This window comes from Physcomitrium patens, chromosome 6 (assembly GCF_059467195.1).
Source record: "Physcomitrium patens ecotype Gransden chromosome 6, ASM5946719v1, whole genome shotgun sequence".
Lineage (NCBI taxonomy): Eukaryota > Viridiplantae > Streptophyta > Bryopsida > Funariales > Funariaceae > Physcomitrium > Physcomitrium patens.
The window spans coordinates 4593567-4606225 of record NC_143415.1 but is presented as its reverse complement, the minus strand read 5'-3'; the positions used below and the strand labels follow the sequence as shown (position 1 = coordinate 4606225).

Sequence of the window (12659 nt, the reverse complement as noted above, 5' to 3'; positions counted from 1 at the left end):
CTTTAGTAGATCAAACAAGGCCTTGAATGGTATTGTAAGTTTTAAAGAAGCTACTTCTTATGCATCAAATGAAATATTGTAGTAGATAGAATCATCAAGTTTTTTTAGATGTGTATGGGTAATAATTTTATTTTAATTTTTTAAAGATTAGATTATTTTAATTACCCTAGCTGTTGTAATTATTGAAATTATAATTCTTCTTGAGTATTATACACATTATACATATAATATGACTTTCTACAATATTTATGTTAGTTAATTTCGATAAATGAATAAAAAAAAAAAAAAACTAAAAGATATAAAAATTGGTCACACAAAATTATGAGATTATGTCCATCTATTGTTACATACTTAAATATTGAATTGAAATAAATTAAGATTATTTTTTTTTTAAACTTGAAATTTACTACAAAATTAATAAATAGAGGTAATCTAAGCAAAGAATTATCTATGATGTCATAATTTTTACTCAAAAGAGCTATACATGTAAAGTCAAAGTGACCATGAGTGTAATAAAAATAAACTTTAAATTATGATTAAGTACTAGAAAATTTGGCTAGTAGTTGCAAATAATTGATTAGATCTAGTATTTTATCATTTTTTGAAAAATATCTAGTAACTTAATATTTTTTGTTACCATAATTGTTTTTTTACCAAATTTTCTAAATAAAGTTTATTTATTTATACAACTTGCTAACAAAAGATTTTTTAAAATTTGAGTATACCTTAAGATGGTATTTGCAACTTAATGTTCTATATTGGATTCTAATAAAAAAATCAAAAGTTATGTATAAAAAATAACTAAAAAAAATTAAATCAATAATTTAATTTTAAAAATATGAAGAATTTTTTTTATAAACTAAAATTTATTGCTTTAGCTCTTGCTATAGTCTCTTTTTTAAAGCCATTAATATAATAGCTTAAAATAATTTAAAACAAAAACTTTGACAAAGAATAAGAAGATGATATAAATCATTTTATAGATTCAAAAAAAAATCATATATATATATATATATATTATAAATAATTTATTTTCTAATCCATCTCTAAATTTCTTAATGTGTAATAATTATTTTCCTTGCACATGTTATTAATAAACAACAATATCAACCAAAAGATTTTGTTAAAGTAGTTTAGCTAACAATAGTTGCTCTATTTTTTAACTACTGTATTTTACAATTTGATTGATATCATTATTAGGACCTATATTTAACATGACATATTCTGCAAAATAGTATTTATACTGTACATACTATTTCTATTCACAAGCTAATTTCTTTTGCTTTTATATATATAAACATATATATATATATATATATATATATATAAACTATTAAAATAATTAAAATAATAATGTTTTTTGATAAATCAATAATTTGGATAAATAAATGAAATTATATTATTTTTCTATTTGTAATTTTTTTCATTTTTTAATTTATTTTTCCGATACATAATTGACCTCGTTGATGACACTACTGTTCATAAATAGTCATCCAAAAAAAATCCACAAATATTAATATAATTTTTTTAAATATGAGTGAACAATTTTATACATTTTAAAATCAAAACAAGTATTAGTATTTCTTACTAAATCCTCCATAGATTAAAACTTCTAGATGTGAGTACATATTGAACTAGATAAAAAAGGAAAGAAGAGCTATTGACCCTTCCAAATGGTTTACTATGAGCTCAAGTTTTCATGTTGTGGGCTCCAAAATGCAACATCACCACGCAAAAGTGAGTAAATTTAACTCATATCTGTGTTCACAGAGCAACCGAATGACAGAAAGCAAGGTGTGCACCAGATATCAAGAGCAAAAGCATTTTACTATTAAAGGAAGAACTTTGCAGATGTTGATGTGCACAAACTCTTTCTTCTTTCTTCACTGAAAATCATCAACCAGTCAATTCGGAAGTTAAGTAGCATGATCATCAAAAAAGCCAACTTCCAAAACTCAATATCCAATGCAACTGACTGAACGCAGATCGATAACTGAACGTCCAAATCCTGATGTTCATCACAATAAATTGTGATCTGGTGCATTAGAGAGATGAAGGGGTCTCTCTCAGATCTGCACTTGTTGAAAGCAGATTGATGCTCTTCTGTGAACTGTGATTTCAACACCACCGCTTCACTAGTCCAAGTTAATGTCGAATGCAGTTAATCAATCAAACATACAAGTGTTTGTAAAAGTTATCCTCGACAAAGCTTGGGGTTCATTTTTGGATCCCAGTGGCTGCCATTTAAGTTTCCACCACTTGAAATACCGACACAAACGGTGTTAATTCCAAGTTTGTTGACGTCGAGCTTAGTGTGGTGAAATGCCGTTTGTCCACGGACAGATTGTGGTGTAAACGACACCGGCGTCTTTACAACTACCACCCACTGCACAGCTCAACTAGCATCATATCTTGAATAAGATCCAAGTTCACGGACGAGTGGCAGTTTTTGCAGTGAGGAATGTGTTGTACAGGTTGATGTTTTGCTTGCAATGGAAGACAAGTTCATGATTCTTACAATGTTTTTTTTCTTTCTTTTTCTTTTTCTTTCTCTCACATCGATGGCTTGGATTCTGAACGTTGAGTTTGAAGAGGGGAAAGAACCACATGTTAGTATAGTCCATGGAAGTAAGAATTCATGGGTGAGAGACCCTGTGGGGAGTCAAAGAGGCAAGAATAGAATCGGAGACAATAATCGAAGTTTTTCGGCATCGAGAGGTCATTTTGATGTTGCAGTCCATTCAAAGCCGCTGCAACCATGCACGAATTTAAGTGATGCTATGTTCATCTTCAGGCATTATTCAAGAACCATGTATTATTGTCAATAATGGGGCATTTGTAGAAGATGGTTTGGAGGATTCTTTCTTATAGAAAATATATTACTCAATCTTTTTGTTTCTAATTCAGAAACGTAAGCTACACTAATTAAATTGGAACCTTTTGATATACATTCGATAGATTCTTTTTTAAAAGTGTTTCAAATATTTCTTGAGATTAATGTGCTTTGTAAGATGGTGGGACTAGATTTGATGTAATCTGTTGGTTTTGCAAAGGTATGTGATTTATTTTATAAAGTTTTATTCCAATACGAAAGTGTTTTGTTAGTGTGATGTGACTGTTTGATAATGTTGTTATGTTGTACAACTAAATTCTAAGATCATGTATATTACATTATGTTTTTACTAAGTCTAATGTAAAAGAGTAATTGTTTTGTTTGATTTTTCCAAAGAAACTAGATATGGTGGGTTGTGATTTGCATAATTACATGTTTTGCTACAATAATTAAATCAAAAAATTTAAAACACATTTTATAAGTGTTTAAATGGTAGTTATTGTAAAAATTAAAACATAATACTTGACAATTCTTAAGGATTAAGTTTGTACAAAAATGTGGTGGTAATTTAAAATTCTTTTGCATTGACCATCTCATATCTTATGTGGTGTAAGCAAAACTAAAATCTAATTTTTTTGTGTAGACAATGGAAAAAGTGTAACAAATAAATTGATTGAATGTTAAATGTAAGTTTACACTTATATCTTGCAATTACAAAACAACTTTATTTTAATCAAAATCTTGAGATTTAATCTTTGTCATCTATGTTAAAATATCCACTTCTACAACTTTGTGCTCAATATTTCTTAACAAATACAATTACTACTTAATAACAAATTAAACTAATGCTATGTTTCCCATCTTCTAGTTCTTTTTAGTTGCTAGGTTGGATTAAGTAAATGCCAATTAATAACTTTAAAAGAAAAGTACACAAAAAAACGTAAAAAATAAAATAAAATAAAATAAAAAACTTATTCATTACAAGTTACCTTTTATCTATATTGCAGCTTTGGCACTGGCCACATTTCAAAATATAAATATCAAGTTCTCTATTTTCACGAGGTTGCATTCCCCAAATATAAATTTATTGAATTCTAGTTGTCCAATCACATTAACATTAACATTTCCTTGGGCTCAAGAATATCAGCTTGGGAATAATTTCAACGGAAGGCAAAATTAACAACAATTAGGAGGAGGGAAACAATAAGATGCGAATAAGACTCAGAAAAATAAAATAAAATAACGTGAAGTTTCTTGAAAGAAGAGTGAGTGTTCACTGCAAAGACTAAGTATCAACTTCATTTTAGCTGTACAAGGAAACCCTAATCTCAGACCACGTGCTTTCTACGCGTAATGGCAGAGAAGAAAAAAAAGAAAAACACAAAAAACAAAAATAAAACCCTAAAACTTTGCCTAATCAACTAAGTCGGAAGTAGTAAAGGAATTTGCCGCATTACAGTAACTATGTGTACCTCGATCCTTCAAAGCAGAGAAGAAAACGGCGCTTTCCTCAAAAATGTGAGCCCGAAGCTTGTAATCGTCCACTGAATTGCCTCCATCCTGTTCCAAGATACCTTCTTCTGCCATGAACGAGCTCTCTTCATCGCAAGTCGCTTCACTGGATCCAAACATCTCTTTCTGGTGCTCTGAGTGTGTCCCAATGTCGCTTGCTTTTTCCAAACTTGGACTCAAATCCATGTCAGGTTCTCCGCCGTTTGACATGTAAACTCTCCAATCCCGGCTCTTTGCATTGCCGCCTACTGGAGTCGATGGAATTGCTGATATATCATTCACTCCAAGGCCTTCTCCAATTGATGAAGAAGCTGCACCCTCGTGCGTCGCATCAGCTCTCGGTGGCATCACCAAACTGTCCTTCGAAACCCCTTCTCCTTGAAATGCTTGATCGTCTGTGTCGTCTGTGTCGATTGCTGGAGAGAATGGGCTGGGTTCACCCTCAGGTAACGGTTCTGGCGTGTCCTTTTCCTCTTCCGGTAGTTGGTTCTCCTCTTCGTGTGTTACTCTTTCGATCACTTCGTTAAGGTCATAACTCTGCATTCCACAATCGGCTTACGTTACTCATTTCTTTCCTTCGAGGAGAGAAAGGATAGACTATTCTATACCCTACAAACGCATCGCTGTCTGCAATGTCCAGCCTCGTATGACTCAACAATGTCATCAACGCACCAACACCGGACGACCTCAAAGAATAACAACAACAACAATAGTATTGATAAGAAACATCATGCGTCTTTTGAAAACCTCAAGGTACACATGACCCAAAGCGAACACGCACCTTCTTGGGCTCGTCATCGCCCCCAGAGGTGGCGCTGCACCTCACTCCAAGGCTTCCAAGCGACGACGGCGCGCCCACACGCACAGACGGCCACTTCTTCAGCCGTTCCGCGCTCACGATCACACGCCCCTGCGGCTTCTTCCCATTCGAACAAACGGCCACTGCTTCTCGCCTCCCACACGCACTCTCCACACCGACTCTCACCGTGCCAACAACCTGCCCGACGGCCAAAACGTCCATCTTAAACACCACCATTCTGCTCTCTCTCTCTCTCTCTCTCTCTCTCGCTCAACAACCCCACGAATCTCTCCAATTCTACTTCACAACTCCGACAACGAAACCTCGCAACCCACAAAACTCCGATACAACCCAAGTGCGAATGGTGTATCCTTGAAAACAATATGTGTGATTTCTGCTTCGGTTGGTTGGGTTCACAACCTCCAGAAGTGAAATTTGAAGACGGTGGCGATAGAGGAAATGAGGGATATTGGCCGAAGACAGCGAGCAAGAGACACAGAGAGATCAGAGAGAGAGAGAGCGACGCGGTGCGGTGCGGTGTGGCGAGGCCTCCTCTTCCACTTGGCATTTGAGGGGTCTTTCCGCGTGGCAGTGGTGACGTGGCTCTTTCGTGCAACGTGGCAACTTTCTCGTTCCGTTGCTTGTTCTCGTCCGTTATTCGGCTCCCGTTCGTTGAGGGAACTTGCGTCCCATTATTTCGTTACAGTTGGTTTGAATTTGTGAATTTTTATGGTATGTATTTTGAATATATATATATATATATATATATATATATTCACATGTGGAGAATTGTCAATGTTTCTTTCCCGATTGATATTGTTGCACTCCACATGACCTCCTTGTAGACAACTAGCTAATAATATGTCTCTCTTTTCTTCTTTTTTTGCAATTTTCTTTCCTTTTTGCTTTACGAAAAGAGTAGTGATTGAGAGAGAGACAAAAAAAAAAAATATTGCAAGCCATTCCTTAAAAAAGAAAATTATTTCCTCAAAAAAAAAAATTATTTTTTTTTAAGAAAAAAAAATATTTCGTTGCCAAAACAACTTAATTCTTAATGTCTTTTATTTTTCAATCAATATTGGGATTAAATATTGGGTTTCCAAATGCACTCTAAGTTTAGAAGTGTGCTTTTTAGTCAATTTAAGTCATGTGGAGGTCATGTGGGATGTAGTGATATCAATTAGGGATGTAGCATTAAGAATTCTCTTTATATAATATGCTTATATATTTAGAGTATAATTTGATCTTCTCCTTCGTAAATAAAAAAAATTGTATAATTTTAATTCTAATTTAAGTTTATGAATATTATTATTATAAATTGGACTGTTATCTACTCTATGTTTTAGTTATATTTAACAAGTTTAACTCAGTAGAATCTATAAGTAATTCATAAATGCACAATATTTATTTAATAATATATTTATAAATTAATTATTATTATTTTTTTAATATGATGTTCATAAAATAATTACTTGGTTTAGAGGTTGAATCACATCATAGTTTTTTTTAATTTCTTTCTGAGCTTTCTTTTAAAATATTTTATAATGATTAATACAATATAATATAATGTAATTATGATTATTTATAAAGTATATTACTTTTTTCTTAAAATTACTAAGCATAAATGCATGAATAGATAAGACTTTAAATTTTATATTTCATAATACTATGCATTATAATAACTATAACATAATAAATGATTGTAAAAAATAGGCCAACATTCTTAAAAAAATATATTTTTGTTGTTTATTTCGAGATTATTTAAAAACACTATTAAATTATATTGTAAGCTATTAATTTCTATTAACTATTTTTGGCTTAAAATAATATATAGGAATTTCTTTAAACAGTTGATATATATATATATATATATATATATATATAATCATAATAATATTATCAAATAATATAAAAATAATATATTAAATCCATCACTAAGCATATGCCATTTTACATGTAAGTATTTTCGTATTTTTGCTTGCAAATGTATATAAAACAAATAGAAGTGAAAATTTAATAATGATTATTTATACTTATGCTTCACTTGATTTCTTTCAATGTTATATTTTGGATATATATTGAAAACATGGTTATAAAAACATATTAACAATTTTTTTATGGCAAATTAAATAAAATAAAATGAGATATGCCTAATCTAAAATATTGCATTATTTTTTCTGTGCTGATTTTTTAATCTTAAAAAAAATTAGCTATAGATATTAGAGGGTGTGCTATCGGACATATTTGTTGTGAGGATCATAAAGATGATTGCACTTTTTAAATTTGATTAGAAGATGTGTGTACTAAAGATTGGTTTGATTTTTTAAAAAAATGGAGTGTGCATAGTATATATATATAGTATTTAAGTTGGTGACATGGTTTTTTTCTTCTTTTTTTTTCTTTTTTTTGTAAATTAGTAAGAGGTGCTTCACACAGTTTGATTATTTTCTATAGTTGTCATGTTATTTTTTTTAATTATAAGATAAAACATTTAATTCAGCATAGATCAAATGTAATTGTTATTAATATTGAGAATAATAGCTATAACCAAAAAACCAAGAATAAAATGGAGAAACACTAACACTAGTTTTGGTGACCAAAGTACTAAATTTGATTAAATAAGGGTGATCTTTTATACTTTTTACATTGAAGAATAAATAATGATTCTTCCTATGTATTTATTCTATGTTTTAATTAACTACATTCAAATAAATAAAGTTTTAATTATTAGTTTGTACAAAATACTTGTAAATATATATATATATATATATATATAACAAGGATACTATAGTATAATTTATAAATACTTTTTAAAGTTGAATGGCCAGCTTGAATTGTAGTTGTTGGTAAAAAGTGAAGAAAGGAATGGGATACAATTCAAGAGACAATTAAAAGTTATTTTTTAAAATATTAAAATAATTATTCTATTGGTACATAAGAAATACAACTTTTGCAACACTTTAGAATAAACCAAGGAATGTACACTTTAGAATGGACCATGGAATGTAGGTTTCAAAATGGTAAAGATATTTTGGTATCCCCTCATGAATTTTTTAATACCCTCTATGATCATTTATATATATATATATATATATATTTATAGACAAACACACACATTGTCATACATAGGCTTGGATTATGAACAATGTCTATATAAACATGAATCTTTATAAATTTGGCTTTGTTGTTTACCTAAACTTGTGCATTCAAATAAAAAGTGTTAGATGTAAATGATTGTCATAACTTATATATATATATATATATATATATATATAAGCATGGATATTTTGGTACCTCCAATTTGAGCATGAACATAAGAATGTGTAAGTTTTTGTTTATATATATGATCACAAGCGACACCAAAATATATGTGCACTTCAAAAACTAACAATAGAAACATTTCTTCATAATTGATTCAATTAAGAGTTGGGGAAAAAAATAATATTCTATGAAATCATGTATAAGATTTTTTTTTGGTCTAATAATATAAAGAATGAAAATCAATTTACCCTTAAATTTCAAACTAAAATTGCTTACATTTGCAATATTTCCAATAGTACTGAGCTAAACCTACATAACTGCATGTCATATATATATATATATATGTATATTTACTTATTTATTTATTGATTTGATAGTAATTTTATGCTGTTAACAGATAAAGAAATGAAGACACGTTGCATTCATAGTTGTCAAAAATTATGTGTCAGATGATTTTTAAAAAAATATATAAGACACTTTTGGTCCATTACTAAAGATATCCAAATTTGTTGTCATTCTGTCAAAAAAACTCAATTACTACAAAACAAAATCAATCAAGGTTGATGTATTCCAAAGGTTTCGTTACATAATTTATTATTATTATTATTATAGATTAACTTCGCATTTGACAGTATTTCATACTAAATATGAATTAATCAAAAAAAAAATACCTAGAATAAAATAAAACCACAGAACCAATTCAAACGGTAAAATGGATCATTATGTTTATTCACAGTAATGTGCTTGTCAGAGAAATGAATTCCTATTTTAAAAAAATAACTTTAATTTGGTCTTGATTCTTTGTTATTATGATCTTGCATTGATCATTGATTTAATGTTGTTGAATTTCTTGCAACAAAAAAATATTTTATTCCGCCCAGACATTATAAAATTCATACCAAACACCTTTTGGCAATTATTGGTGTATTTAGAGAATGATGTCATTCACTAATAAAATGCTCAGGGAATGATTATTGTACACAAGTATTATAAAAACATTATATGTTTTATGAATGTTTACGTTTTATGCCATGGTGACTTATGATATACGGCTGTCAGAATACAAATGTTTATTCATTTAATATCTCTGAAATAGTTAAAAATAAAAATATACATTTAGTCAAGAATACTGATTCTAACAGTATTTGATGAATACTCCATTCGAGATTCCATATTTTTAATGTATCATAATGTTTTAAAATCATGGAGAAAAATAATTAACATGATAATGATATAGTTTAGTTTGGAGACAGCACATACTAATTCAACCCACATCTAAAGCGCCTTAAGGACCCATGTCATATTTTATTTGCTAGCTGTTACAACATTTCATTACTATTGATTCTTTTCAATTTAGAAAAACCAAAAACAAAAAACCATGGAACTTTTTCTGTTACATATATTCAAATGGGTTGAAAAACATCCAATCGACTTTTTTGGGAAATTTATTCAGACCGAGACAAAATCAGGTTTTGTTTAACAGGATAAACAACCTTAGTTTCATTCTTTGTATTTTCTAGTTTTATTTTTTATTTTATTATTACAGGCATATTAATTTTTAATTTTGAAAATAAATTTAATTTTTGAATTTTTTTATAAACTAAATTCTAATAAATCCACCTTTGCAACATAGAAAGAAATAATACCATGATGGTATTATATATTTTTTAATTTATCTTTTATCAATTTATTCTTTTCAAATTCACAATGTCACAAAGCCAAAGTATCAGAAGAAAAGAAACTATGGATAGTTGTTCTAGATATTATTTCTGCTTTTCAAAGTAATGTATCATTTAAAATATTTCAACATGATTCAACATTTACACATACATACCTAGTAACTTCAAATTATCTGCTACCATAGATTTAATTTTCAAATCAGAGTCAAGTATATTTTTTTGCAAACTAAGACCATTTTCTTCCAAATATGGCAAAAGAAAACTGTTTTAATCCTTATTTTTTATGCTTATGAAAAACTCATTGTAACAAATAACATAATAAGTTTTTTTTGGAAATACCAACAATGAAATTAAATTCTTATTGCATGATGTTGAAAAGCATTATAGTAATTAAATTGATGTTAATTATATATTTTAAATATAAATTAGATAATTAAAATTGATAGTCAATGTTACAATCAAATACTCAATTAAAAGTTTTACACCAAATTATTTTATTGCTTTATTCAACATAAAATTTACTTTATTTAAAATAAATAAATTATCATTTGAAATGTCTCTTGTTTAAAATATATTTTGTATATGTGTGTGATTAGCAATTTTATGCTAATTTTACTCTTAAATTTTAGCAATTCTTATGTACTAATAGCTCTATGCTTGCCATGTAGACATAACATCAATACATAAGAAAAATTTATTTGTAATATATTACACTTAATAATCCAGAATTGTACTTTTTTTTTTAGCATCACTCATTAATTTGATTGAAGTTATATTTAAGGTATTATTTATACCTAAAGTGTCAAATGACATAATTTTATTTTAAGATATAACTAGACTTTTAAATTAAGATATTTTTAATTATATACTTATAAAAAATACATTATAGATATTAAAATTATAATTTAATCACAATTAAAAAACAAAATTAAATTTTGGATGTATTTTATTTTATTATTCCAAACATCTATTTAGTTTTTAAACTTTTAAAAAAATATTATTAATATATATAATTATATATTATGGATTTAATGTCAAAACTTTCTACAATCAAATTTAAAATAGAACTATCAAGGAAATGAACCTCAAAGAACTAAAATGTCAATACACTTTTGAGACACTCAAAAAGACTAAAAAATCACTCAAAGATAATATAGTATTAAAATAGAATGGCTATTGCCAAAGACAAGAAGACTAAAAAGTCTTGCATCCATATATATTCTTAACTAAGAGCTACTTGGCAATATCTTATATGACCTGTAAAATGTGTTGACTTTGCAAGATATATATTTTAATTTTTAAGCCAAGTTTTTTATATTTATGCCACATAATTAACTTTTTTTGTAAGCTATCAATAGGTGATTAACTTATTGACTAAGTTTCTATCCTATTAATCAATTACAAATACATATAAATTCAAAACAATATCTATGAAGCTTTTAGGAAGCTTTTAAAAAAATATTATGAAATAAATCTACTTTTACCTATTTCTATTTAATTCTATAGGCAAATATCATAATATATATATATATATATATATATATATATATATATATATATACCCCCTTTCCTTCCCTTCTTAAAACAAGTTCCACAAAGAACGATTATCATATGTTGAAGAAATTCAAGATGTGGCGAATTATATTTGCCACATATTTTGATATTTGTTTTCTTTGAAGGTGGTTGATATGTCCTCTCAGCCATTAATAGTATTTCATACCAAGATAGAAAGACTAATCAATCATTTGATCATTGTTGAGGCCTTTGTAACTTCATTTAAATAAAATATTTGGAACACCATCAAGAGTTGTTTCAACCTCTAATAAAATCACCAAACATTAGAAGTTTCTTCCAAAGTTAAGATATCAAACACTTTGTATCTTCCCATCTATTTGAGAAAGGACATATCATTCATGAAGATCTTCATTTTGATTATGTCATCTTGAATGTTATGACAATTATAATGTTTGATTTGATAAATTAATAAGTGATAACTCTTGAGTTGAATTTGCTGATTCTTGCTTTTTCATTTCTTTAAATACTAAGAAGCTACAAAGACGGATAGAAAATACAATGTTATCTTCTTTTGATCTTGTTTCTTTAATAGCAAAGATTTTCTATTCTCCATCTTGGTTTTGATGGATATCATTGATGAAAAGCTTTAACTCTCTTTGCTACATTTGTAAGATTCTTTATTGACTTTCATGTGCATTCACTAATATCATATCCATGCCAATGAACAAGATATTCTAACCTATTTTGGTGTCACCTTGAATCTAAGACTTCTTCTACCTTAAATTCTTCATTATTATCTACTCCTATAAGAAGAAGTGACATTTTTCTTCTTCTTGAGATATTCACTGTCTTATATAGCTCAAGAAAAGACAAGTGAAATATAGGATAGATCTTCATAGACTCTAGTAGATATAATCAATAAGCAATAAGATTGACTTATTCATTATTAGAAAAAGGTCGAAGCCTATAATAGTCCAACTTGTCACAAGAACAAATAATCACAAAGTAACCATACCTTGTCACCTACGTTGAATTGTGGTTGTTCCTTGTGATTTTTATT

The 12659-nt window shown here is 28.4% G+C and overlaps 1 protein-coding gene across 1 annotated transcript; it reads right to left on the bottom strand.

The window, feature by feature from the left end:
- Window positions 1–4063: 4063 nt before the first annotated feature.
- On the bottom strand, window positions 4064–5671 carry LOC112283261 (uncharacterized). Its single transcript, XM_024521757.3, has 2 exons — window positions 5127–5671; window positions 4064–4882 (listed from the first exon to the last, which is right to left on the bottom strand). The coding sequence occupies exons 1-2, from the start codon at window positions 5379–5381 to the stop codon at window positions 4247–4249; spliced, it is 891 nt and encodes a 296-aa protein (XP_024377525.1). The 5' UTR covers window positions 5382–5671; the 3' UTR covers window positions 4064–4246.
- Window positions 5672–12659: the final 6988 nt, after the last annotated feature.

What these genes read in the sequence shown, in the direction of transcription:
- LOC112283261 (XM_024521757.3), bottom strand. Translation starts at nt 5,381, where the DNA reads ATGGTGGTGTTTAAGATGGACGTTTTGGCCGTCGGGCAGGTTGTTGGC. An exon ending in GCGATGACGAGCCCAAGAAG is followed by an intron (nt 4,883 to 5,126) that starts GTGCGTGTTCGC and finishes TGTGGAATGCAG; the next exon opens with AGTTATGACCTTAACGAAGT.